This window comes from Sorghum bicolor, chromosome 1, assembly GCF_000003195.3.
Source record: "Sorghum bicolor cultivar BTx623 chromosome 1, Sorghum_bicolor_NCBIv3, whole genome shotgun sequence".
Classification (NCBI taxonomy): Eukaryota; Viridiplantae; Streptophyta; class Magnoliopsida; order Poales; family Poaceae; genus Sorghum; species Sorghum bicolor.
The window spans coordinates 64,818,608-64,845,429 of record NC_012870.2 but is presented as its reverse complement, the minus strand read 5'-3'; the positions used below and the strand labels follow the sequence as shown (position 1 = coordinate 64,845,429).

The window sequence follows — 26,822 nt, the reverse complement described above, 5'->3', positions numbered from 1 at the left end:
GCCAAATTTCTCTAGACACACGCCTAACATTCCCCCCTCCCCTCCCACCCTCCCCCCCCCAAAAAAAAACTGCTAATTTATTTTCTAGGGCTCTAGTTAAATTTGTTTGGGACGTTATAGGGCAACAATCCAAATTAAGCTGCCCAACAAAAATGGTTATTTGATCATTTTCAACTTATATTGTCAAAAGGGGCTTCATTACAAGCAAGACGATGCAAACACACACTTGCACAAGTAGGGGGGGGGGGGGGGGGTACTAGTAGATAAGATAGATCATGGGTTTGTACGTAGAAGAATTTATAGCAGAGGCTTGACTTTAAGGACTCCTGACACGCAAGTTAGCATGCTTGATTAGGAATGTTTTTCCGGATGTGAGCCAAAACCCCGGAAGTCCAGCCTCTGCATCCGTCTCCATCCGTATCATGGCAACGACGACGACGATGATGATGAAGGCCAGGAGGGGCTCCACCATGCTCTTTTTCTTTGCTTTGACTCTCGCAGGCAGGCAGGCAGCACCACCAAATCCAATGATTCAAGAAAACAATAGGCAAGAGACAAAGAAAACAAAAACTGGCAGTAGCCCAAAATATTAAAAAAAAAGGCCGGCCGTAGTAGGGAGGAAAAAACATTAGAAAGCCGAAAAAGGGAGCAGGACCCCCTGGCTGCTTTTTTTCTGCTAAAATGGTGGTAGAGTATGAGAATGGACATGCATGTCGAGTGAGAGACTTTTTTTTTTTTTGCACCAATAAAGACTGACTTGTACCAGACGTTGATTATATTGTTTGGTCGAACAAGAAACTATAACTTAGGGGGTTTTTCTCGTTTTCAGATGAGAATTTAATTAAAGGTGGGGTTATATGGCGTAGCGTAATCAATAAGGCAAAAACCGGCCTACCTCGGCAAGAATTTCTTCCAAGTCAGAAATAATAATAATAATAATAAAAAATAGGACCCCACAAATTATTACGCATAAATAAAAAAATCCAGAAACTCTTGTTATTAAACCAAAAAGAACTGGAAGCAGAACATCAGTCAATTAAATCACTGATGAAGAGCAGAAGTTTTATAGAAAATTAAACAGAAATTTTACAGAAATCGGTTTATTTTCACGAGAGAAACGAAAAGAAAAACCGAAGAAGGGAGAAACGAAACCCAGAACAGGAGAAAGCAAGGCAGGAGCCAAAACAGGAGAGGCGGCGAGGGACCAGCGTGCAAAGCGAAGACTACTAGCGTGCTGCGTGCCGGCCGGACAGACGGAGCAGGGAGGAAAGGCAGCCGAGAGCACCAACTCCCCCTCGGCCCTCTGAGGAGTCTCGTCTCCACTCCGCTCCACTCCACTTCGCTCGCTCAAACACACGAGCTTCCAACGATTCCATTCCCAGCTCGCTCTCCCCGCACCTTTTCCTCCGTCCATCCCCCCGTTCCTCCCAACCCATTTCAAATCGCACCAAAAACCCCCCCCTCGAGGGCCGAGGACCTGGAGCGTGCGAGGCCGCCCCTCTCCGCGCTCGCAGCAGGCACCCGCCCCGCGTAGATCCCCCCCATTCCTCGATCCCGTCGCTCGCTCGCCGCCGGTCAGATTCCGGATCCGCGGGGAGGTCTCGTGCGGAGGCGGGGAGGCGCTGCTGTCCGTGGTCCGTGCCTGCCTGATCGGTTGCCGCGAGTTGGCGGGCGGGTGGTGTGGTGGTGGTGCGCCGGCGGTGGGTTCTGGCATGGGGTTGCGGCGCCGGGGCATTTCGTCGACCAGGCGGTGGGCGGCGGCCTAAGATGCGAGGGCGGCTGGACCGGGGAGTGGGGCACCAGCAGCTAGGGGACCGCTTCTCGCCGTGCGCCGCCGGCGTCCGCCTGCTCATGCTGCCGGCCGCCCGGGGCCCTCGGCGACGGGCATTGGGGTTGCGCCGCGCTCTTCCCGCGGGGTGCTGCTGAGACGCAGACGCAGACGCGCGCGCGGCGCCACCAGCCGCTCGCCCTGCCATGGGCAACAGCACGTCCCGGGTCGTCGGCTGCTTCGCGCCGCCCGACAAGGCCGGCGGCGGCGTCGACCTCGACTTCCTCGAGCCGCTCGACGAAGGGCTCGGCCACTCTTTCTGCTACGTCCGCCCGGGCGCCGTCGCCGACTCGCCCGCGATCACGCCCTCCAACTCCGAGCGCTACACGCTCGATTCCAGCGTCATGGACTCGGAGACCCGCAGCGGCTCCTTCCGCCACGAGCCCGCCGCCGCCGACGACCTGGCCGCCGCCGCCGCCGGGCTGCAGCGCCCCTGCAGGAGCTTCGGCGAGACCACCTTCCGGACCATCTCGGGGGCCTCCGTCAGCGCCAACGCGTCCTCCGCAAGGACGGGCAACCTCACCGTCTCCCTCCTCGCCGGTGACGTGCAGGAGCCCGCCGCCGCGTTCGAGAGCACCGCCTCCTTCGCTGCCGTGCCCTTGCAGCCGGTGCCGCGGGGGTCGGGGCCGCTCAACACCTTCCTGTCGGGCCCGCTGGAGAGGGGATTCGCGTCCGGCCCGCTCGACAAAGGCTCCGGCTTCATGTCTGGGCCATTGGACAAGGGAGCCTTCATGTCAGGTCCCATCGACGGTGGCAGCAGAAGCAACTTCTCGGCACCTCTTTCCTATGGCCGGAGGAAGGCTCGTCTGGGGCTGCTTGTACATAGGATTAGCAGACCCATGAAAACCGCATTGTCAAGAACTTTCAGCAGGAGCTCACACAATCCAGGCTGGGTTCAGAAGTTTCTGATGCATCCTATGGCTCAACTGCCCTGGGCAAGGGACGCAAAGTCCAGATCAGAAGGCTCGCAGAATGGGTTGGAACCTGGGATACCTGAACCCGAGTATAATGTGACCAGGAACCTTCAGTGGGCTCATGGAAAGGCAGGGGAAGATAGGGTTCATGTTGTTCTATCCGAAGAGCAAGGATGGCTGTTCATTGGAATCTATGATGGTTTTAGCGGCCCTGATGCACCTGACTTTCTAATGAGCAATCTATACAAGGCCATTGATAAAGAACTGGAAGGACTGCTCTGGGTTTACGAAGACAGCTCTGAAAGGTGTGACCATGTATCTAATCTTGAAGAGGGTGAATCAGCTTCTGCTTCTGTGGATGCTCCTCATGATGATAATGGCCAGTTCCAGAGTGACAATGGGAAACAAGAACAGCTTGGTAATTTTGGAAAACAAAATGTCTCACCTGGAAAGGGTTGTGATGAAAGTGTCTTGCAAGTTCAACCAAACTGTACCAGCTGTGAAGAGAAAGATTTGGCTGCACAGGATTCAAGTAGTCAGAAGTTGGGCAGGGATGAGATAGTTGAGGAAATGGCTGGAGCTGATCTGGGAAATGATCTCCAAAGTAGAGAATCTCACAACTCGAACAGCGGTCTTTCTGGTACAGATCTAAACACCAGCTGTACCTGTGCAACAGAAACCAGTGCCTATTGTGATCAACATGCCAAGTTCTTGAAAGAAAACAGAAAGAGCAAGCGTCTTTTCGAGCTTCTTGAGATGGAATTGCTACAAGATTATAACAAAAGGTTATCTAAGGCGTCACTAGAGGAAAGGAAAATACCGAGCTTGCATGTTGCACAGGCAGGCACTGCAGAAGGGAGCTCAAGAAACGCAGCTGAGATCTCCAGGTGTTCATTGGCAGCAACTGGAGAATGTTTCGATGATTCTGAAGATCTTGGAAGTTCAAGACATGCTGATAGTGTACTTGGCACAGATCTTAAAGAGTGTACAGGGTGTTCAATATCTACATCTTCATCAGAGCACAAGCAAGTTACGAGAAGATTTGTATTCGGATCAAAGTTGAGGAAGATGTACAAAAAGCAAAAAATGTTGCAGAAGAAGTTTTTCCCATGGAACTATGATTGGCACAGAGATCAGCCTCATGTTGATGAAAGTGTTATAAAATCTTCAGAAGTGACTAGGAGATGTAAGTCAGGACCAGTAGAGCATGATGCTGTATTGAGGGCAATGTCACGGGCACTTGAAACAACAGAGGAAGCGTACATGGAAATTGTGGAGAAGGAGCTTGATAGACATCCAGAGCTTGCATTAATGGGTTCGTGTGTCCTTGTAATGTTGATGAAGGACCAGGATGTATATGTCATGAATCTTGGGGATAGCCGAGCTATCTTGGCGCAGGACAATGATCAGTACAATAGCTCAAGTTTCTTGAAAGGAGATTTAAGACATCGAAACAGGTCAAGGGAGTCACTTGTCCGTGTCGAACTTGATAGGATATCGGAAGAGTCGCCGATGCATAATCCTAACAGCCACCTGAACAGCAATACAAAAGCTAAGGAACTCTCAATATGTAGATTAAAAATGAGAGCGGTCCAACTGTCAACTGACCATAGCACGAGTATTGAGGAGGTAATTATTCTGTTAAACAAATGCTATTCTTGTTTTCACTTCTTAATGCATGTGCTATTATATACATATTTGACTTTGAGTTCTTCATCTACCAATCCTGCAGATTTAGCAATTCTTTTGATCAATTTTCTTTATTTCCTTAAGGAAATGGTGATATGATATAATAACTTCTAGTTGTGCTGTGTGCCTTAGTTAATACAGCGATGCTAAAATATGTAGTCTCCTGATTCGAGTTGATTGTGGCATCAGAATTTGATAGGATTGATTGTATTAGAGTCTACACCTCTTCATATACCCAAATACTTTACTTGATACTGTAAAATCATGATATTGTGGTTTTGTAAGGTATTGGTAAAGTGGTAAGTAGTTCAGTTAACAGGAAATTAGCAACCAGAAAAGTTATTTAGAAAATAAACATTATGCTCTAGCTCTTATATGTGCTTCTGTGATTTTTTAGACACTTCCTTTCAGTTGGTCAAAAATATTCAAACTCACCCGCCACCTTGAACTTTTTGAAGTACTGGTTTGGCCCATCATCATCACGTGTTAAAAATGAATTGACCATAGACTTCATGCTCAATACTTGTGCTAGTGAATACATGCAAATCACTGTGCCTTTTGTCCTGAACTGCAGCCAGATGGTCTTTTTTTTTTCTCGAACATGCAGAAGAGTTGTGTATCATTGTATTAATAGAAGAAGAGAGTTGCACATGCACACACCCACCCCACTGTCATGATAAAGCTATAATTGCCGCTTTGAAGAGAAAGAAGGATAACCCAACCCAACAAACTTAAAAGCCCGAGCTAGGAGCAGTAAGGAAAGTGAGCCCCTTAGCTCATGCCGTGCACCAAAGCTGAGATTTCTCCCCAGCAAGACAAAGGGCTGTACCTGTAAGTAAGCTCGGAGAAATGCCATTTAACACAGTCGTTTCTGTGTTTCCACAGCAAACAGCCAGATAGAGTCTCAGTCTGACTTCTTTGAGTTATCTAAGATGACCAGTTGAGCTTACTCACTAATTTAGCTATGCAGGAACTACCAAATAAGTTCTTTAAAACAAAAAAATGTTGACTCTAATATTTCTGTTTGTCCAATATACCAAATTCCATATCTAAAATAAATTTTGAAATATAAGGATTGCTATATTGATTATTGAACATAAGTATACCTTGCTAGCTACAATTGTTCAGTACATCCTTTATAAGAGATCTACAGACCACAACCTAGTTTATTTGCATGTAAGCTCATAGATGACGTGCTAACTTCCATTTACTGTCTTCTCTTTATGAATTCATACCAATTGATTTAGCAGTTATCTGAAAGGTAATCTTTTGCAACCTTTCAACATTTATTTTTGTGCTGGACATTGCAGCAGAGAAATGAGCCATCAGTACTAGTTTCTTCTTAAACTGCCTGGGTCCACATTATTATCATTTTAGCATCTTGACAACTTATTGCTCATTTTTTATGTCGGCCTTATATTGCCTGATCTTTAGATTATAAGTGCTGTTTTTATGTACTTTGGTCCAGTGTTTTACACGTGCAGACATTAATTTCGAAGGGTGTCTAAGTGGCTCTGTTTATTACGTCCTGATGTAAATGAAGTCAGGCTCAGGCATAGCTTTCATCATCTAGAAATGCCTTCAAATGAATCAGTCTGGTTTCTGTAGCTAGTTTATGGTTTTTGAGGCGTCCTGTGGTGCTGAGGATATACCTGGATGCCTAGGCAGCGCCTAGGTGATATGGCATAACTTAAACCTTGTGACACCCGGGCCCTGGGGTACACCTCAACACCTAGGTGGCGCCTCAAAAACCATAGAAGAGGATATAAGACTTAGTTTTTTTTTTCAATATCTTCATTCCTGCTCAGAACAAATCCTCCAGTTGGTTCATCCAGTCACATTTGACATTTAAAGCATTTAACTTACTCTTTCAAATTTCATTGTTAAATCTGGTTACCGTTCTACCTTGAACTATTACAATGGTGACTACAGGCTACAATTTGTTTAACCAGTTTATTTTGTGATGACGCACTTCAGGAAGTCTTGAGGATTAAAGTAGAACATCCTGATGATCCCCAAGCTGTCTTTAATGATAGAGTGAAGGGACAGCTGAAGGTTACTAGAGCATTTGGTGCTGGTTTTCTAAAGAAGGTGAGTTCAACCTTGCATGCCTATGACTGATAATTTGTCCGACCTTAGTATGTCAAACAGTTATGTGACTATGTTGGTAGTCTTTCATTTTTTATCATGATGAGGTGCGATGTGCCTCTCATGCCAGAACTACATCCTTGAATTGTTTCTGTGCTGCTTGTGTTAAATGATGGAAACTTGGTTTGTATTTGTCGGGGTTTGATCAAGGCTAGTGTAAACAGCAGACTAACAGAGGGCTCCATGTCCACTAAAACACCAGGAAAGAGTGAGCTAAGGTGCTATAGTCATTGATGTATATCATCTCCAATAGTTGTCATAATGAAATATCTTCCTATCTTATTTCATGATGCATTAAACTGCTACGTGCTGGTTCATATGACATTAGCACACGCACACCTACAGTGCCTAGATTTCAAGGTGGCGGTTAGAATGCAGTCGTCCCTTATCTTGCCTTGATAACCATGCAAAGGGCAGAAGAGGCTAGGTCTGCTGGTCAAATAACTGAAGATGAACAGATTTTATGGACAATTGTGGCAGTAGTTTTTTCTTAATTTGTTTAGCTAAACTTCAAATAAAAATTCCATTGGTATAGGATGGTCTCAGTACTTTGAAGAGGCAAACCATGTTTATTTTGTTGCAACATAATCTTCTTTTCAATTGCTTGAGTTGTCTTTTTTGCTTGTTGCAGCCAAAATTTAACGAGGCACTACTTGAGATGTTCCGCATTGACTATGTTGGAACATCACCATATATCAGCTGCAACCCTGCTGTACTTCACCATCGACTCTGCGCAAATGATCGGTTTCTTGTACTGTCGTCAGATGGATTGTATCAATATTTCAGCAATGATGAGGTAGTTTCGCATGTGTTATGGTTCATGGAGAATGTACCAGAGGGAGACCCAGCGCAATACCTTGTAGCTGAACTTCTTTGTCGTGCAGCCAAGAAGAATGGTCAGTTCTGCCTCTTAACTATTGATGGCAATAAGACTATGAAAGTACTTTTGAAATCCTAATTGTTGATGGCAATAGAAAAGAAATTTTGTTTATAGCTAAGTCATTTTTCTTGGTGTTGAATGACACATGCAGGAATGAATTTTCACGAGTTACTGGATATCCCCCAGGGTGATCGTCGGAAATACCATGATGATGTTTCTGTTATGGTAATCTCACTTGAAGGAAGAATTTGGCGATCTTCTGGATGAATGTTGAAACATGACCCAGTCTGTTCCTTGCAGCCTTGCTTAGTGTAGTAAATCTCAATCAGGAAAGGCACCAATGTCTTGCTCTGTCTTTATTTTTCAACCATGTTCAAATTCTGGCAATCCATGTGCCTTTTCTGTCTTCTACATTTTGGATTTGCACTGCATTCTTGGGCAGTCCGAGTCCGACTTGACATATACAGGTTTTTCTCTTTTGTTATTAGGGGAAAAAAAGGTTCTTTTGAGGGCAGATATGTTTTCCATGTGTCCTTTTAAAATTTAATTTTGTGTTGTGGGGTTATTATTTTTCTTTTCGCTACATTTTTCTAATTGCTAGAAAGGACCCTTTTTTTCTAAGTTGGGGCACAGGTGATTGGTGTCCAGGATGTTGCGGATTGATGCTAAGCAAATATGCATTATACAGTTGCTTATGTAAACTTGTTTTGGGGCATAGGGGTTGGAAGGTTCATCAAACAGCAGCATGTGCCAGTCACTTGTGCGGCACTTGGTGTCCAACTTTGTCAGTTTGATTAGTATTACGCTTGTCCGTGCTCAGTACCAGATGATCCTTTTACGCCGGGTGAAAATGTGTCCAGGCACTGTGTAATTGACTGACATCTTCGTTGTTTGTCGGCTCATCAGTCATGAAATTCAGCTGATCAGGCCATGAGCCCATGATCTCCTTGCCTTTTGTTTGGATTCCTATTCTAGCTCGTTGTGGACCTGTTAGTTACAACCACAGGAGGTTCAACAGGAACAGAAGATTCCAGAGGAATGTGTGGTGGTTATCAGGCCATGATGAATCAACCTCAACTATGAGATAATGACAGTATTGTGATTCTGAGCTTGGAATATATGCTATGACCGAACTTTGACCCAGCATTTTTTCTCTGGAGCCTTTCACTGCTGGATTCCCCATTGGGAGATGCTGGCTTGCTTGCATTGCATTCGGGGTTGAAAATTCTGGTATGTTACCATTGTTGTGTAGTTGGGGTTTGGCACACGTTTTGATATAGGGGCAGCGTAAGTGCATAGGGTGTGAAATGATGTGGTCAATTCTGAAATAACTTGCATGAAGTGGAGTCTGTTGCGAGGACTTTTCAGGCGTTGTTGAGCTTTAGGAAAGGGAGTCCACAAAACTAGTTTTATACACCAGAAAAACAACTGAAATATGGTTTGGTTCACATGATCACTTCCTTCTGCCAAATACATCTTCAGCATAGGATATAATCATATATATTAAAATCGAGAGAGGAAAAAAAGAACTCACAAAAACTTCATGAATTGCACACTATGAGATACTCATTTTTTTTTCTGGATGAGCTTCAGATCAAAGTAACCTGAAACTTAAATTCTGTTTGAGCTTTAGATTCTAAATGTTCTACGGTGTACAAATGATGAACTACGATCTCAAATTAGATGTGGATATTGAATTGAATTGTTGGGCTCCTCCAAAACCATCCAATCTTGGCCCATTTTTTTAAAAAAGACATATCAAACTTGTTCTGATTATTGTCAGCCCACAACACTTGGATTGAATTGTATATCAAACTTGTTCTGATTATTGTCAGCCCACAACAATTGGATTTGAATTGTTGGGCCCCTCCTCACAAAGAAGAAGAAGAACCCTCCAAAAATAGTCGTATGCTGCTTAGTGCAGCGGGCACACGGTATTCTTTAGTAAAAGGCGAAAGAATAGTTCGCTCTGTGACCACTGCGCAGCTGCGTGCTCTTCTCACGACGCTCCTGGCCCTCTTAAATAGCAGCGCTCACTGCTGCCACTAGCGTCAGCAAGCAGTTTGGGACTAAACGGGGAAGCGCCAGCCATGCCGTGCGCAGCTCGCTGTCTACGCGAACGGGCCAGTGGCCGCCGAGTGCAAAAAGGCCTAGGCCGTGGATTTGCATTTCGTGCAGGTGAGAGAGCCAGACGCAGCAGTGATGATGCCCACTGGCCCAGCGGACTGCGGCCCAGGCAGCCGCCGCTTGCTGTCCGGCCCAAACAAATGCTGTGGAACGAAGTCTAGCACGCCCAATGCCATGGATTGAAGAACTTGTTTCAGAGTGCAAAGGCTCGTCAGCTTTGATTTCAAAAAAAAAAAAGAATAAAGTAGTCTCTCTCAATACACGATTTTATTTTACTATTTTATAGTAGTCATAAATGATGCTTTGATCTAGTGTGTTATATATGAACTATACAGCCCTCTGAGTGAGGAGAAGAGAGGAGGCTTAGTGAATACATACACACACTACCTCCATTCTCTTTTACAAGAGACACACATGTGTATCAACAATTTAAATCTTTAAAAATCTTTGACCATTAATTTGGCTAACTATTTTTTATTATTATGATAAGTTTATAAACATAAACTATGCTTTTATAAAAGAGAATGAATGTCAAAGTGTATAAACACCTTTGTACTATCCAATTATCATAAACTTATAAACATACGCAACATAATATAAACAAGATAAAATAAATGGTTCGAATGTAATTTAGGATAAGTGTTGTATCAAAATCCTGTCTTGTAAAAGAGAATGAAAGGAACAATACGGTGACTTATATTCAACTTCGTTGTGAAAGAAACACCATGTAGAACTTTTATAATTAGGGTCCGCTTGGCTCATTTGTGGGCTATGAAAATGCTGACGTGAGCTTTGAAAAGGCTATTATGAGTTATGCGTTGAGGAAAAGATGTAATCTATTTAGTTCAGACAACTATGAAAGCTATCTTATCCCTTTACCTCCCTCGAAACAGTTGTGAAACATGTCTCTATTCACCTTGTTTGAAAAAAAGTGCAAAGTCAAAAGTAGGGTCTAAAAGGTATGCGAAAGCAACTACTTCTAAAAAACTAGCTTCATGTTAAAACTGTTTGGTCGGTGCTATGCTTTTTTACTGCATAAGCACCTTTTAAATGTTAAACCATTTCATACTTAAATTGTAGCATATTTATGGTAAAAGACTAAACAATATTCACACATGCACTCTATACAAGTTTCACATGGCAATTCCTATAATATAATGATGAGAGAGACTGTCATGACGGAGCAATCAACAATATCGACTCTTCTCTTGTACTCCATTCATTCGAAAAAATTACCGCTATAGGATTCGTGCTAGTTAAACACATTTTTAGTTTGACTAAAATTGTAAAAAATATTAAATGTCTATGTATATCTCTAAACATTAATACCCCATTTGGAGGTCTTGGCACCCCTCTCCAACATCACACCGCCACAGCCCTTCACCTTGTCCTATTTGTCTTTAACGAAACCCCCTCTCATCTAAATCCTCTAGCGCAGCACCAGCTGCACATCACCGCCCCTCCCTGCAGTGGCCTCGTGTGGGACATCACGCGTGTAGAGGCGAGCTCCTCACGATGATATGACATATATATGCAACTAATTTTGAGAGAAAGGAGTAACAGAGAAGGACAAGAAAACGATAAGCGATTGAATCTAGATAGGAGAACTTTAAGAACGACATAGAGTAGAAAATAATGGACGAAGTTAGAGAATTTCATGAATAAAAAAAGCGGGCTAGAAGAAACGCTTCATTGTTTAATATTAGGTAGAGATAACAACTTTAAGAGACTCTTTATGCACTCTAACAACTTCTTTAAATGTATCTCTAAATATATATATCCTCTATTCGAATTCCGAACATAGATAACGAAAATGACTTTTTAAAGTGTGTATAATTTACAAAAAACAGTTGAAACTTATAAAAATATAGAAAATGATTTTTACTCAAACGAGTGTCATAATTTAGAGAATAAGCTTTAGAAAAACATTTGGAAAAAAATGCTCTCAGTGTATCCCGGAAGCACGTGTTCCTCATCTATCAGGCGATACGTCGTGCTGACGTGCTGTCCACACTTTCAGTCGAGTACTACCGCGATCGATTCTGGGCTGGAGGCCTGGAGACCAGCAGCACAAAATGGCCCCTCGGCCAATAATCACTTCTGAAAAAAATATATTTTTTGTTGCTGTTGTTGATATGGAATCATAAACTCATCATACGTAATAGCTTCTCAGATTCGTTTTTGACAAATTAAGCCAACAGCTAGTAGCTCTATTCGATTAAAGATACTGGCACGAACGTTGGTAGTTGCATTGCTTCTAGCTGTTGTACAAGGAACTAAACTCGTTGGCCAATCATCACTTAGGTCATCAGGTGTACATCATGTCGTCATCGTGTCCCATTGATCTATCGTCAGCTGAATGGATGAATGAACTGTGCAAGGGCCGAATGAATAAACCTTCTTTGTTTTATAATCTCTATAATATATACTGGTGCAAATGGGGACAAAAAAGGACAAAAGCTCACCCTTTCAACAAAAGCTTTAAACCATCTATCAAATTCGAATATACATGCATTGAATGTCATTTGATCTTTGAAGACGCATGTACTACCAGAACTGACAAAATAATGCATCGTTGCAGTAACATATCGCAAGTACAGAGCTAGCTGAATGAACCTTTGATTAATCCTTCAGTCAGAGAAGAAGAAGATTAGAAGAAGCTCGCGATCGTCAGAGGATGACGCACACGTTGCCCGCGGCGGCCTGCTCCTCGTAGCACACCACGGCACCGGGGAAAGGATGCGCGTACGCCGGGACCGGTGGACAGCAGGCGCTGCAGCCGGCGCAGCACGGCGGCGGCTTCTTGGCCTCCTCGGCGGCGGCGGGCTTCTTGTTGTCGGGCTGCTTCTCCGGGCCGACGCTGAGGACGCGCGCCTCGAACCTGGCCTTGCGCAGCGCCTTGGCCACGCGCACCACGTCCACCTCCCCCACCACCGTCAGCGTCCCCTCCCCGTCCACCGCCACCGACTTCACGCCTACGCCACCGCTCATCGCGCACAGCCAGCCAATGCAGCACTGGTTAGGTACGGTTCATCGCCGCCGGCGGCCGCCATTGAAGCTAACAATCACAAGCAATGCAAGTTCATGTGCATGTAAAGCGTATGTGATAGTTGATGATACCCTGGAAGTTGGCCACGGTGCTCATGGCTTTGGCCTTGCACCCGTCGCCGAGGACGTCCACCTTCAGCACAATCTTCTGCAATCGAAGACCAAGACGATGATTAGTTGCTAATGTGGCTTAATTGCGTTGGATTAGATGCAGTGGAAGAGGGGCGCCAACCGAGGAGTACTAGCTGATGACAAACCTTGGAGTCCGGCATGGCGACAGAGGAGGAATCGGTCCACCGGGTACGCCCACCAACGGAAGAAGAAGAAGAAGAATATGGAGAGCTAGGGAGGCGTGTTGTTCTTGTTCATCAATTAGTTGGGCTCTCCCATTGCCATTGGTGGTGAAGACAGCTGAGTCTGAGTTATTATATGACGGTTAGGAGATACTCGATCCGATCCTCTCGTCATATGACAATTAGCCGCCACTCATCAGACATGACGAGAATTGCAGAAATGATTTCCCTCCGATCCTCTCGTCTGGTTGCAGCGCGTACAGGTAGTCATGATTGCGCAAAGGTCAACGACCAACGCCGCAGCATCAGGACAGGCACTCCGCAGCTTGATTGGATTTGGATGACTATGACAAATCAAATCAGCTTTCATTATCTATTAATTTCTCGTATTTTACATGTGAGAACTGATCGAGAAACCACAGATATGGTTTGGACTGGTGGTACTGATTCAGGAAGTCTCACACGGTGGCATTTTGATCGTTCTTTTGCAGCTTGTTTGGATACATGAAATGGATTTCAGGGTAACCAGTTCTGTTCTTACTTTTTAGATGATGAAGAGTAATTCTGTTCTCAATTAGTAACTAAAAAGTAGTAACAAGCTCAAAAGGAGCCTTTACACGAGTTTGGATTGATGAGAATAGGGTCCATTAATTTGGATCTCATTCTTATAGTCAAATCCTGGATTTTGGATAGTAAATGTAGAATCTTGATTGGTGAATGTGGAATCTTGATTAGTGAAGTAAAATCTTGATTCTAGATAAAAAGGGAGAAGGATATTGAATCTCATTTTCATAGTGATTATTAGCTTTGTATATTGAAAATCTACAAATAGTAGGTTTGAGATAGATAGAATCTAGAATCTAAGTGTGTGGATCTTATTCTCATTTTTGCACACTGTTCTCATTTTTCTTCGGCAAGATCCAAATAGAACCTAAGGCGACCCATCAGCTCTTCACATCTTCTGTTTGGTTATAAAGAATGGAATACATGGATTATCTATTAAGTGGGGTGGAGCTTCTCATAGGTCGACATAGGCAATGTAGGTATGTTCGCTGCGGCTTTAAGTTGTTGCGTTCACCTCATAGCTTACATACTTAATTGTCTAATTAGCTAGCTAATAATGATATTATTTGTACTAAGATTTTTATTCTTATTTCATATTAATCTCGAATAGTTTCTTATACAAATAAAATCTAGATCTTTCTAATATTTCTTCATATCTTTTATTTTTATTATTGTCTATCAAACATTAGTTTGTCCCGCACTCTAATTAGCTAGTTAATTGAAATCAACATTTTCCTTATTTAATCCTTCTAAATTGATCTCCAACAATGGGATTTATATTATTTAGCGTTAGTCTTCGTATTATCTTTCTTATCTCTTATGTTTCTATCATTATTCGTCTAAAGTCTAAACGGTCATTTAGCTCATGTACTCAACTTTTAAACCCTAACAGTGGTATGGTGTTTCTATTTAACCTTCTATTAAAATGACCATTTTACCTGTTTAAGTGATCGTCCTGTCTGAGGCTAAACAATATGTAACTGATTGTTGTCATTTGATGTTAGGATCTTACTACCAATTAATTTTGCCCCATTTAACTACTTGTTTTATTGTGATTTTTTTCTGGACCAAAGAAATAGATTGATCATGTGAAGGTTAGAGGCCTGAGACTAATTAAATTTCTCTTTATTTTTTTTAGTTTTTCTGCTTTTTTTATCACAACGCAAATATTTATTTTGGTGCTAGGTATACTTTTATTATGTAATATTTTTGACACACATGATTTTTTTTCTCAGTTCATTTTGGAAATTATTTACGGTGCATCCTCTCCTCTTTGCCTTTAGATGGTCGGCGTGGTTGCAAAACGAAATTGCTGGCTAGAGATCCTAGCCGTCCATATCAATCTAGACAGTCCAGGTTCACCAAATTCTATAAACCCAGAGCTGTCCGCACCGCTCTCCAAATCCCAAAACCCTAACCCATCCACCTCCTCTGCCGCCGCCACCATCACCGCCGACGATATGGGAGGAAGAGGAGGAGACGGCGGCGGCCGCAAGGCCCGCAACTTCGCGACCTTCCGCCTCTTCCCGCGCGCCGGCGCCGCCGACCCCAACGACCGCGTCTTCGTACGCGTCGACAACAACGACTACACCGTCCCCGGGTTCGCCGACGAGGACTCCTTCGACCCATCCCTGTCCGACCCCTCCGCGGGCGATGCCAACTTCCACTCCGCCTCCGGCTCCCTCCCGGAACACGTTCGCCGCGAGATCCTCGAGCTCGGCCTCCCAGACGATGGTTACAACTACCTCTCCCACCTCCGCGAGCTCCGTCCCACCGCCGCCGCCGCCTCATCCTTCGTCCCCAGCTCCACCGCTCGCCCCGAGCCCCTCCCGCTCGATGTCAAGGTCACTCTTATTTCGACCAGAGCACCCGTCCTTTTTGCAACTGGAACCGGAACGCTTAAGTTCCTTTTTGTTATCATTTTCTATGTGCAGGCTTACGATGCAAGTAGGGTACGGGTTGGTCCCAGCGATGGTGAACTGGACGAGGGGAAGACGATGTGTAAGGTGGCTGCCAAGACTGCACCACTGAGGCGAATTCAGAAGGCTGTCGACCCAGATGTCGCCAGGTTACTCGATGAGAGCGACGTGTCTCATGTTGGGTCTGAGGATGAGGGGTTGGAGGAAGATTTTGTCATCATAGCTAACCGGGCTGAGGGGGAGGAGTTGGAGGAAGAAGACACAGAAGAGGTGGAAGAGTGGAATGGTGTTTTGAGTGATGTGGAAGAGGAGGAGTTCGATTTTGAGGAGGATGAGCCAAAGCCAAGAGTGAGACGATTGCTGGATGAACAATTTGATCTGGTGAGCCTACTTAATTTAATTATCCCTCTGTTTCTTTCTAGTTTCTATATATAAGGCAGATTAAGATTTGGGGATGTCTCTAGAAACATACTTTGACCATCAATTATTCTTACAATACTCCATCAATTGCATCAAAATCAGTTTCTATAAAAAGATGTGTGGAATCTAAACCTGTTGATATAACTTCAGTGCATTGATATAACTTCAATGTACTAAGTGTGCAAATAATTTGAGTAATCATTGGTAAAAATCTACTAAGTTTCTTTTTTGAATCCTAACAAGTCTTCTGTTTTTACATGGAGGAGTAATTTTTAACATTTGATCTTTTGTACATTGGGAAAAAATTGGTGAGTTTCTGTTACATGTTATTATGTTGAAGTTTCAACATGTCTGTTATAACTGTGAAAATTATTTGGACTGCTGTGAGATTATATGCACATAATATTAAGTAATACAATTTCTTACGCAAAACAAAAATGAAAGTTCTCATAGCTTAATGTGTAGGCCTAAACATATCTGATGTGTCAACTGTACCTCTGTTTTTATAGTTTTTTTTGGGGGGTAGTTTTTTATATGGTAACATCAAGGTTAATTGTTAATTACAAATATAACTATCCCCCGCCTGCTTTATGTTGAAGGTACCCCGTGTTACTTGATCTTTGTTTATTTATTATATATAATTATAAAACTAATTGTGGGCATTTAGGGAGAAGATTTTTCAGGTTTGAGTTAGGCACCTTCAGCAGTAATATAGAACCTCTGGACAGGAAAGACAACTAATTCTTAGTTAAACATACATGATGCCTCATCAGCCATTAATGTTTATGGCATTTCTAATATAGTCCACTACTCCATTGCTCAGTTTTGACTTAGATGTTGCAGATTCTGTGCTAAAAAATACTTCTGGTGAATAAACTTTCAGCTTGCTTTGGAAGAGTATGGAGACAGTGATGATGATGACAGGGCTGTTAAAGATGGGGAATATGAACTCCCAAGTGAGGCTATAGATGAACTGAAATTGTTCCAAAGTCAGAATGTATGTGTTGATGAAGAATATAGAACACCAGCGGATTTTGTTCGTCAAAAACTGGACTCAAGCACGACAGATGAGGTGGATGAATCTGCTCGTGTGATACAAAAATGTGCTGAATACGCTGAAAGATATTTAAACGAAACTGCAGAAGAAGAGGTGGTTGTACTTGTTTCCGAAAGTAGTGATGAATCTGAAGTTTGGGACTGTGAGACCATTGTTTCCACATTCTCTAACCTTGATAATCATCCTGGGAAAATTGAAACTCCAGGAAACCCCAGAAAGCGGCTCCCTAGAGTTTTCCCTGGAGAAACAAATACGACAAATGACATCATCAAGCTTCATGGGAAAGAGAAACTGCCAGTAGAATACCTGCCACAGAGGAGAAGAAATGGTGAAAAGGAGAAGAAAGTAAAGCCTGTGGAAGCTTCTGTCACTGATAAATTTAAAAAAGGAGCTGAGAAGGAAACACAAGAGGAGAAGAAGGCAAGAAAGGTAAAAAGGTTTCTAGATGGACCTTATGATCATATATTATGTTTGATTGACTAATGCAGAAGTGGAAAAAAGAAGTAACAAATGTTTATATTGTTTAATAATTTGGTTCTTCATTGGGCCAGTGGGTCTAGCTTTCCAAGTTGTGCCTGTGATCTAATTTTATTTTGTAAACGCTTCTAGAGATAAGCAACCTGAAGTATTTAGTTCATGATGATCAACATGCATTAACTTGTGATTAATAGTGTTAACCTTTGGTCACAACAAATTGCCTCTTGGACATTTCGACTAGTACTTAACAGTTAACACAGAATTTTGACTACGTTCCTCTATTGCATATTTTGGACCATGATTTTTTATTTTATTTTATGGTATTTTGTTTTGTTAGGACAGTACTCTATTAATATATAAGTTTGTGATACAAAATTGATGTAATTATATTTGTATTCAAAAGGTACTTATTTATGTGTAAAAGTTTGTATCACTAAAATGCTAGTAATTATTGGCCAAAGGCTTGTCCTAACAAAACAAAATATGCATTAGATTCACAGATAGCGGGAGTAGTTACTTCCTGAGCCAATCCTAGTCTGGACATGTGACTGTTCTAATATCAATAGTAAAAAAAATATCAATAGCTGATGATTTTAAAGGTTTAAGTTCCCTCATACCAGAATGACAATTTGGTTAGTTCTATTGCATTTTGATCTTCCAAATGACTTATTATCATGCAATGATGCAATGCCTCTCTTTGTCAAGTGATTCGCAAAACCTTAAAAAAAAGGTGATTCAAACGACAGTAGATATCATTTGTCTTTATGGAACTGATTTCACTAGTCTTACATTCTTGGCCTCTGGCCCTTTGCCACCTCTAGGCAGCAGTGAAAGAAGAAAAAAGAGAGGCCCGGAAAGCAAAGAAAGAGCTCAAAGTTCTGTATAAATCAGAAACACAGAAGGCTCAGAAAGTTGCTGCTGTTACGGGACCATCTTCCATACGATTAATGTAAGTTATCATTTTGATTGTAAATTTCATCCAGTCAACTAAGTAGACTTATAGGCATGAGTCGTTGCCCTAGAATCAACCAAAACTCACTTCGATCCTAATGGCCATGTTGTCTCTCTTTATAATGAATTCAACCGTCATCTTATGCCCTGTTTGCGGACTTATTTTGGGTTATATACATAAACAATTAGCTTGGGGATACTGTAGAAAATACTTTAGGTTGCTTCAGATCAATATGTGAAAATTAAGTTGTTATACTTATACCCCTTTACGGATTCTTAAATGAATGACTAATAACTATAACAGGTGATGGTTGATCTGTGGCACGTTTACTGATGGAAGTCTTGAAAGACCGCCTGGACAAATGCATCACAGCTACCAAAGATTTATGATACCAGGTCATCTGTGCCATGCTCGTGGATTTTGTTGACAAGATACTCAATGCATAGTCCTTGCCTTTGAGTTATGCAATTCTGTTGCATCATAGAGCTTTTGCGTCTTCTGGAAACACGACGCTTGCTATGCTATCCAAAACAGAGGCATTGTAGCACTACTATATATTAATTCAGTTTTGAAGGAGAAGATATGAAATTTATATGAACTTGTCTAAAGCATGTCAGATCCTTGAAAGAACCTTTACTTCGGAAACAGGTTATGATGGTAAATCCCTTGCGGCCGTGTCGTTTTCAACAAAAACGTGTCTGGACATTTTTCTTTCTCTAGAAATTATGCACAGCATCCTAAAATATAACACGGTTTCAGGTCTTGTTCAGTCAAAAATATTCATTCTGGGTTTGACAAATACTGTGCAACTTCTTACTCCTGGACGCAAGACAAGAACGTTGACAAATTAGCGAAGAGATGATACGCCAGATTAAATTAGTTATGATGAATTTTGGTTATGGCAAAATGTTAACTGAATTTATTGACAAAAATGTAAAAAACTGAAACTAAAAGGATTGGGACGCTGACGTCTAAGAGGGGTGCTAGGTTAAATCGGATACAAAAAATTTTGGTTTTGGCAAAACGTTAACTGAATTTGTTGACAAAAAATTGAAACATGAACCGTAATGCCTAAGAGAAGGTGAATCAGATCATCATTTTACTAAAATAAAGATCCAAAATCACTTATGAAGACCTACTCAAGTTCTATACTTCTATCTAGATGTACATTAGGTTTTTTCTAAGCGTTGCTATCTCTAACATGAAATACACCCTAGGCTCTAATCCTAGCAAGTTAGACTAGGAAAAGCAATGCACAATCAAGAAATGCAATAAGTAAAGGAATGTGCGATGTAAATGATCTACATAACGATGTTGTTCCCCGATGTTATGGAAAGTCCTCACTTTAAACTTGTCTCGTTAAAGCCTCTCGCAAGGGCCAAGCTCCACGGTTGGTTATTTTCTTGGATAACTCACGAGCCTTTTCTCGCAACCAAGTGGGTTTGTCAAGCCTCTTGAGGTTGCTCCTCTCATCTCCATTTTGGAGAGCCCTCTCGTCCCATACGCTATCGATAGCCACTTCACAAACTTGGTTGGAAGGTCTCACAAGATTTACAAACCCCAAGGAGCATAACAGTTAGGCCAAGGCCATCTTCAGTGGGAGTTTCATGACCCAGTTTCTAACACGTCCATATTTTGAAAACGGTGCAGAAAAGTTTCATGGGGATAAAACTCTCTCACTCTCATGAAACTTTTATCATTCATCTCTTCATTAATACAGTACCACATCAGCATATTAATATGCATGAAACTCTAATAAAACTCTATTGAGACTAACCTTAGTGCACACAAGTACCAATAGCATGAAAGTATGTAAACCTCCCTAAACACTAGGTCTAAACCTAAAGCTAGCGCTAACACGGTCTCTAAGGCTAGTCTCAATGCATGTTTCATGAGAGTGTCATGCACGTTAAATAGGGTGCCACATAAGTAAAATTGCTGACTTGACAGGGTAATTAAATGAAGAAGTTTCATCAGATGAGAGAAGAGTTTCATCCCATAAAACTCATATGGCTCGGTAAACTAAGGAGATGTTTGGTTGCTAGCCATAATCTACCACAACTAACTTTAGTCAAGCGTGGCAAGCCATAAAAAGTGTGGCTAGCAAATTGGTTGCCACACTTTGCCATGCCTAAAGGAATCTTGCCACACTTTTTAACTCTATGACATGTGGAGCTCAAAAGAATCATGCCTAAACTTAGTTGTCAACCAAACAATTGCCAACTTAGTCAAACTTGCCTAAGGTAAAATGTGGCAAACTGTGCCTAGCAACCAAACAGCCTCTAACTACAATAGACACTAATCGTAGCTCTTCTGCTGATCATTTAATCTTCTCTTAAGCCCATATGATGGCTAGAGGACAAATGTATCAACCTCAACTCTGCCATAGCTTATTCAAAGTCTGACACACAACAAAAGGTCGGGTATAGGGATATATTTAGCACCAACTAACTCAACTAGCCGGCTACAAAAGCAGTGAGCAACGGAATTCTCATGTGACCACACTAGAGAAATCCGGTGCCATGCCACGTGGACTAGCTGATTCTCAGGGCATATTAGGACAGCTCAGCAGGACAAAAAAAGGGTGGAAAAACTGAAAATTGATATGAAAATCCTCGATTTAAAGGCCGAGGATTTGATCCTTGAACTAGAAAGGCAAAGCAAGCAGCAATAAGGCAGCAAAAACAACTCACAAATTACTTCGTCCCTAGAAATCAAGGATTCTTATAGATAGCTGATGCTACTTCAGCAGACTACGAACAATTCAGAGAAACAATATATTCAAGGCTAGAAAGATAAATTTTGCAGGCTTTGCCATGCACCCAAAGAAAATGAGATCACGCTACCCTTTGGTGTTTGCTCAAGATGTTCATTTATATTGGTCATGGTCATGGAGAGCACACCTTTGTCCTGAACCAATAAGGCCCCTCTGACATCTGAGCCTCCGAGCTGACACAAATTTCAGATATCCCTCAGCTCAAATATATTGCCCCAAATCACCTCTGTAATAAGGATTTAATCTGCTCCTTGCCCTTAGCAACTGCAGAAGCAGATTCAACAACCAAAGATGCATTTTACAGTAAATTTCTCACTAAAAAGGACATGACATGTTGGGCCTTGATGTGATCACAATGACATTTTTGAGCTTCAAAGGTAACTGGCACAATCTAGCAGCATGTCAGCTCTGGCTATCTTCGAAGGGCACGGAATTTTTCTCGTTTGCGGAAACGCTCAAGCATGAACTCATCACTCGCGGCTTCTCTCCGTCCTGCACCAACGCCACCTGGATTTTTAGTATCTGTTGCTTTGCCTCCTGAACTTCCTCTAGGCCGAGAATCATTATCTTTGTACAATCCAGGATTCTCTGCATTAGAAGGAAATAAATTTAGCACACTTAAATGAGAACAGAAAAGATGCAGATGATATGACATGCTTAGACACCCTTGAATGGTAGAGCTCAGAAATAATACACTCACTGCAAATGGCAGTAATCTGCTGCAGCAGAACGGTGCAGAGAACATGATCTATTTTTATATTCTAATAACACTCACCATCCATATCCCCAACATTATGTCAATACTCCTGCTACTGGTCCATTGAGTATCTACTTTCATTATAGGGCACATAATTTTTCATTAAAAAATTTTGTCTGGTTCATCCATCTAGTGGGTTCCCACTATAACAGCCAGATTAAATCTTTTTGTAAATAACCACAAGTACTACTCCCTCCAGTCAAAAGTATATGACATTTTTTACTTTTTTCGTTCTTCGGGTGCGACTTTGACTATGACTATAATTTTTGTATTAAGAAATAGTTATAATGCCTAATAAGTGTATGTGATTATGTCATTGTGAAAGTGTTATTCAAAACAAATCTATCCATATCATAGTTATATCTTCAAACTAAATATTTTAAGAGCTACTCCCTCTGTTCCAAAATATAAGACGTTTTAGCTTTTCTAGATACATTGCTTTCACTATGCATCTAGACATAGTGTATATCTAAGTGCATAACAAAAGCTATGAATCTATAAAAGCCAAAACGTCTTACAATTTAGAATGGAGGGAGTATATTAGTCATCAAAGTTTCAGAAGTTTGACCGAATTTTAGTCAAAGCTAGAAATAGGGCAGAATAAGTCGCTCTGTAATTTGTCACTGGCAACATAAATACAGGACACTTTCCAGGGCAGTCAGAGGACAGCAAGAGAAATCAACAATATTCAAATTCTCCAGGAAGAATTAAATCCATAGTTTAGTGTACAGAACATGTTTAACTGGATTGCAAAGCTGACATTTTTGTCATGGTCAGCCAGAGCAGAAGCAACGCAGGACCACTATGGGGCTAACAGATCGGACACGAGGCAGCCTGGGAGGTAACAGACTCAAGTTGATAGTTACTGTACTCTGACTACTTTCTTTAATCAGATATCTTATTCGAATTGAATTAGTTTAGTTTCGTTGCTATATAGCTTAGCATCTATCATCATTAGAATTCAAACACCAACAAGAAATCTGTTGTCCCAACTCCATTTTATCTTCCATTCTCTCCAGACGCCCACTGTCCACAGGTTGCCACCACGGCACCTGGATGCCGGGATAGTGACTCAAACACAGGGCGCAACATTTGTTGCATATATCAACTATGCTGGATAAGGTTGGCACTATTTTCACCTCCATTCTCCACAGACGCCCACTGACCATGTCGTCACCATGGCACCTTGACGCCAGTGTCATGAACTTCAATCTATGCCAGATAAGTTTGGCATGCATAGTAGTCATGTATGACGAGAAAATCTAAAACTAATCTTTATGTTCTACTCAAAAGGTCCATTCTTTGTTTCTGGATAATCCCCTCAAGCATATAAATCTCACTTTACCGCCTAATGACATCTGGCCCTTTTTTCCCTCTTTGTACACTCTTGTGCATCAAGTTGTAATTTGGTTGCGAACTATCCACACTATTTCTCATGAATATTTGCAAACATTTAATATCTTAGGTACGCCCAGCTTTTACAATAGGTATCGTAATCTCTTAAATATTATGATACTTACTGTACAATGGCATCTATCATCCCAAAAAATTTCAATTTACAACTTGTATAAAATAAAAACAAAATGTCAATACAGAGTGACAAGTGGTTTTTGTAGCTTGGCGCCCAAGACTTAAAAAAAGTTATCTGGAATGCAGAAAAAACTTCAGGAAAGCAAAACGAAGTTTTTACTTAAAAGAAAGAAAACAATCTTGGATGAGAATACTGATATAAAATAATTTGTGGTCAAATACATCTCAAAAGGGATCATCAACAAAAAGGTTGGTGCCACAAGCACTCAAGCAGGGATGTTGGAGGGTGGTGTAGATCATAGTCATGGCCTCATGGGAAGTACTAGGACGTGATTGCTAAGTTATAGAGTCTAGATGACAAAAATCTTTCCTTGTATTAGAGAGAGTTCCCTGACAATTTTCCAAAAACTGCTGAGCAGGATACTTGGTCTTGTATTCAGGGTTCTGGGGAATCTTCTGTTAATAAAAGGCCTATCCATCTTTAGCAGGAATCCTGCTTCCTGATGGGAGTATTCTTTCATATTTTTCTACAACGAAAAAGTCCGAACTAGCAGCAAGCTCTATAAATAATAAATAAAAAAATTGGAGTTATCAAATACTTGTCCTGCTAACATACTGGATTTAGTTCAGCGACTGTTGGAGTATGATAGATGTAATATGTCTCTTTCAAATTTTATCTGGATGCAAAATCTTAAGCTGGCTCAGAAATAGTCAACACGCTCGTTGTGCTCCCTTGATGGCTTCAAAAGGGCAACTGAATTTCAAAATGATTCCTCCAAAAAAACAGAGATAGAAAAATCTTTTCTTTCCCGATCTAGGGACAGTTTGTGTTTGCTTTATTATCTTGTGCGCTTAAGCAGTTGTAGTTTGTAGGAAAGCAGTCGTGAAAATTTTACTTGGCAAATCAAGTTAGGTTTACATAAACTATGTTATGCAAGTACTATATACAAATACGATATTATTGCCCACACATTTGTTGTGTAATTGCAAATTCATTAGTGTTTCTATTTGCAACCTAGATTGAAAGAAAGGCAGTTAGCCAAGGCAAATCTACCAAACAAGATTATCCTAAATTCCTAATACACATCAATAATTCAATATCATAAGAAACTGTAGAGTTTCTGAAAGATAAAGACCTTCACCTATGTCAATTGCTATATCTGGTCCAGTTGTATAGGGTCTTGTCTCCTTTTTTTTTATTATTTCTGGCCTTACATTTTTATTTTTTTTCCCACAAATCATATGATTTATTAGCAGTGTTCCCTCCAGTTTCTCATCAAAATAATCTTGAAAAGGGGCAAGTAACAAACCTCTTCGCAGTTTCTCATCATATTCTTTCCCACGGTGGAAATAATCAGCACTGTAACTTGATGGAATGTTTGCATCTGATTTTGGTTTACTAGCAAGCCTTTTCTCTTGCAGCACCTTTTTAGCTGCCTCAGTTTCTTCAATATTTCTTAATTTGTACCTGTGGAAATAATAATAATAAAATGATAACGTGGGATTGCATGTAATTGTGCACCTATCTTTGAAAAGAAAGTCTACTACTAGAATAAAATTTAAATTACAACATAGATAAAAATATTAGAAAAACAGAGAAGCTCTGCGTAGGTTCCATTGTTGGGTCCATGATGCTCATAGAATTGTGGTGATGCATGACATATCTATGTAATAACTAGTCCTAATTTGAACATATCATTGTTGTATAGTTTACATCACAATAAATTCATGGTGAGTGAATACAAACTGAGAACAAGTTATGTCTACCAATCAATGTATGTCCAATTAATCATAAACTAGATCATTAGCTAGTTTCCTTCTTCACAGAATATTCTCAAGAAATTGTTAGTAGCAATATGTAAAGGTTCCAGCCAAATTATTAAACACACCGTTAAGTGTGGACCAGACTTTTGTCAAACAAAAACAAATAGTGCAATATAGAGAAAAAAAATGTTGGGGGCGTTTAGACGATCTGTATCCAATTCACAGATGGCATAAATTTTCATGTATGCCAATCAATTCTAACTTCTTGATTACACTAGTCCAATGTCATCATGATATGTGATACAGGTTCCACAGTTTTTACTTTTCAGATACTATTCCAATCCAACTGAACTCTAAAATAGCATTCAACTCAGTCATAGCAAGCATTATTCTAAAAAAAGCATATAATGATTGAAGAACGCACTCAATGGGCAGCTGAACTTCAGCAATGCCAGTGGTCCATTGTGTCGAGCTCTCCTCTGAGTTCTTCTTCTTCACCTGCAAGGAACAATATAACGGTACCATAATCGCAGTGCACAGAACAATGTACAGTCCTCAGGTTGAGGAACTCGTTGAGCCACAAGCAAACCTTGAGGTGGTCTGGCACAGTGTAGAGCTCGTCCACATGGTCCATCTCTTCCTTGTGTCCCACATCAACCATCTTACCCCTCTTCTTCGCAAGCTCAGTCTCCACATACCTCAACCTTCAGATTACGCCAACACATACTCGTGTCAATTCCTCAATCTATTAGATGAAACAACATGCATCTACAAGTGCAGCACAATACATGTTGGGGTCCTCGATGGTGACGGCGGTCTCCTGAGCGAAGGTGTCCTGGAGGACGAGGTCCTCCTTCTCAGCCTCGCCAGCGGCCGCTGCCCCGCTGCCCACTCGACCACCACGGGCGGAGGACCCGTTAGTGGATGCGGCGGCGGTGCCGGCGGGGATACCCAGCTTCCTCTCACGGAGCTTCTGCATGTACTTGATCTCCTCGAGGGCGACGCTGCGATGGGAGGAAGGGAGGCAGGCATCAGCGAGAAGGCCTAGCAAAGCAAGAGAGAGGAGTGGATTGGAGGGAGGGGGAACCGGCGAGTGTCCTCGTCGTCGGAGCGGTCGTCAGTGTCCGGCTCGATGCCCCGCTTGCGGAAGTTCCGCGGCATGGTGGGGAGGTGTTGCCGTGTTGGGCTTGGGCGGGGTTTGAGGTAGGGAGAAGGGTCTACCGGGTAGGGCGACGATCGCCGGGGGTGTGGCCGGCGGCGAGGTGTGCCGATGAGGAGGGCAGATTTGGGATTGGAGGGTTTGAATCCGAAACGAGTTTTTCAGGTCCAGGGCTCCGGTGGGCGGTGGCCGGGCCAGGTGAGCCCGGCTTGGTTGCACGAACCGGATTGAGTTACAGTAACTGCCATGTGGGCCCGTCCGTCCTTTGCCAGTTTTAAGCTCAGTTTCAAGCGCCGGTCATTTCGGTTTACCAAATCCTCAAATCCAATAGATAATCTCAAGTTTTAATAAAATCTACCTGCATTGAATCTCTAATAATCAAGTGTTACCATTTAGGATTTAGTTGATAAGCCAAGCATGCATTGAATCTAGAGCCTTTTACCTTTATGCCATTATGAAAGATCGACCAAATCAGAAAGCCACTAAAAAGTTGTTTCGCACCGCTATGCCCGTGTGTCAT

The 26,822-nt window shown here is 42.0% G+C and overlaps 4 protein-coding genes across 5 annotated transcripts; 2 read left to right on the top strand and 2 right to left on the bottom strand.

The window, feature by feature from the left end:
* On the top strand, positions 1,175–8,800 carry LOC8082597 (protein phosphatase 2C 32). Its single transcript, XM_002467750.2, has 4 exons — positions 1,175–4,371; positions 6,409–6,522; positions 7,211–7,475; positions 7,611–8,800. Exons 1-4 carry the CDS (start codon positions 1,975–1,977, stop codon positions 7,724–7,726), a joined length of 2,892 nt encoding a protein of 963 aa, XP_002467795.1. The 5' UTR covers positions 1,175–1,974; the 3' UTR covers positions 7,727–8,800.
* On the bottom strand, positions 11,975–13,146 carry LOC8080766 (heavy metal-associated isoprenylated plant protein 12). Of its 2 annotated transcripts, none has more exons than XM_021451662.1 (3): positions 12,892–13,146; positions 12,707–12,779; positions 11,975–12,561 (listed from the first exon to the last, which is right to left on the bottom strand). In XM_021451662.1, the coding sequence occupies exons 1-3, from the start codon at positions 12,904–12,906 to the stop codon at positions 12,257–12,259; spliced, it is 393 nt and encodes a 130-aa protein (XP_021307337.1). In that variant the 5' UTR covers positions 12,907–13,146; the 3' UTR covers positions 11,975–12,256. The 2 variants fall into 2 exon arrangements, with proteins under 2 accessions (XP_021307337.1, XP_002465217.1); XM_002465172.2 differs by having other exon boundaries at positions 12,707–12,782; positions 12,892–13,141.
* Positions 14,882–18,978, top strand: LOC8082596 (protein LTV1 homolog). Its single transcript, XM_002467749.2, has 5 exons — positions 14,882–15,335; positions 15,426–15,791; positions 16,714–17,316; positions 18,186–18,313; positions 18,620–18,978. Exons 1-5 carry the CDS (start codon positions 14,952–14,954, stop codon positions 18,621–18,623), a joined length of 1,485 nt encoding a protein of 494 aa, XP_002467794.2. The 5' UTR covers positions 14,882–14,951; the 3' UTR covers positions 18,624–18,978.
* Positions 20,988–26,502, bottom strand: LOC8082281 (uncharacterized protein C9orf78 homolog). The gene is made up of 6 exons (XM_002465171.2): positions 26,231–26,502; positions 25,932–26,147; positions 25,733–25,847; positions 25,568–25,641; positions 24,690–24,847; positions 20,988–21,680 (listed from the first exon to the last, which is right to left on the bottom strand). The coding sequence occupies exons 1-6, from the start codon at positions 26,302–26,304 to the stop codon at positions 21,505–21,507; spliced, it is 813 nt and encodes a 270-aa protein (XP_002465216.1). The 5' UTR covers positions 26,305–26,502; the 3' UTR covers positions 20,988–21,504.

Bases quoted from the DNA above. Each gene is read 5' to 3' on its own strand.
- LOC8082596 (XM_002467749.2), top strand. From the start codon at position 14,952: ATGGGAGGAAGAGGAGGAGACGGCGGCGGCCGCAAGGCCCGCAACTTC. The intron at 15,336-15,425 runs GTCACTCTTATT...TTCTATGTGCAG, and splicing joins CCCTCCCGCTCGATGTCAAG to GCTTACGATGCAAGTAGGGT. The intron at 17,317-18,185 runs GTAAAAAGGTTT...TGCCACCTCTAG, and splicing joins AGGAGAAGAAGGCAAGAAAG to GCAGCAGTGAAAGAAGAAAA.
- LOC8082281 (XM_002465171.2), bottom strand. From the start codon at position 26,304: ATGCCGCGGAACTTCCGCAAGCGGGGCATCGAGCCGGACACTGACGAC. The intron at 26,148-26,230 runs GTTCCCCCTCCC...CTCCCATCGCAG, and splicing joins GACGACGAGGACACTCGCCG to CGTCGCCCTCGAGGAGATCA. The intron at 25,642-25,732 runs GTTTGCTTGTGG...TGTTCCTTGCAG, and splicing joins CTGTGCCAGACCACCTCAAG to GTGAAGAAGAAGAACTCAGA.
- LOC8082597 (XM_002467750.2), top strand. From the start codon at position 1,975: ATGGGCAACAGCACGTCCCGGGTCGTCGGCTGCTTCGCGCCGCCCGAC. The intron at 4,372-6,408 runs GTAATTATTCTG...GACGCACTTCAG, and splicing joins ATAGCACGAGTATTGAGGAG to GAAGTCTTGAGGATTAAAGT. The intron at 7,476-7,610 runs GTCAGTTCTGCC...TGACACATGCAG, and splicing joins TCGTGCAGCCAAGAAGAATG to GAATGAATTTTCACGAGTTA.
- LOC8080766 (XM_002465172.2), bottom strand. The intron at 12,562-12,706 runs GTATCATCAACT...GCGGTGGCGTAG, and splicing joins CACCGTGGCCAACTTCCAGG to GCGTGAAGTCGGTGGCGGTG.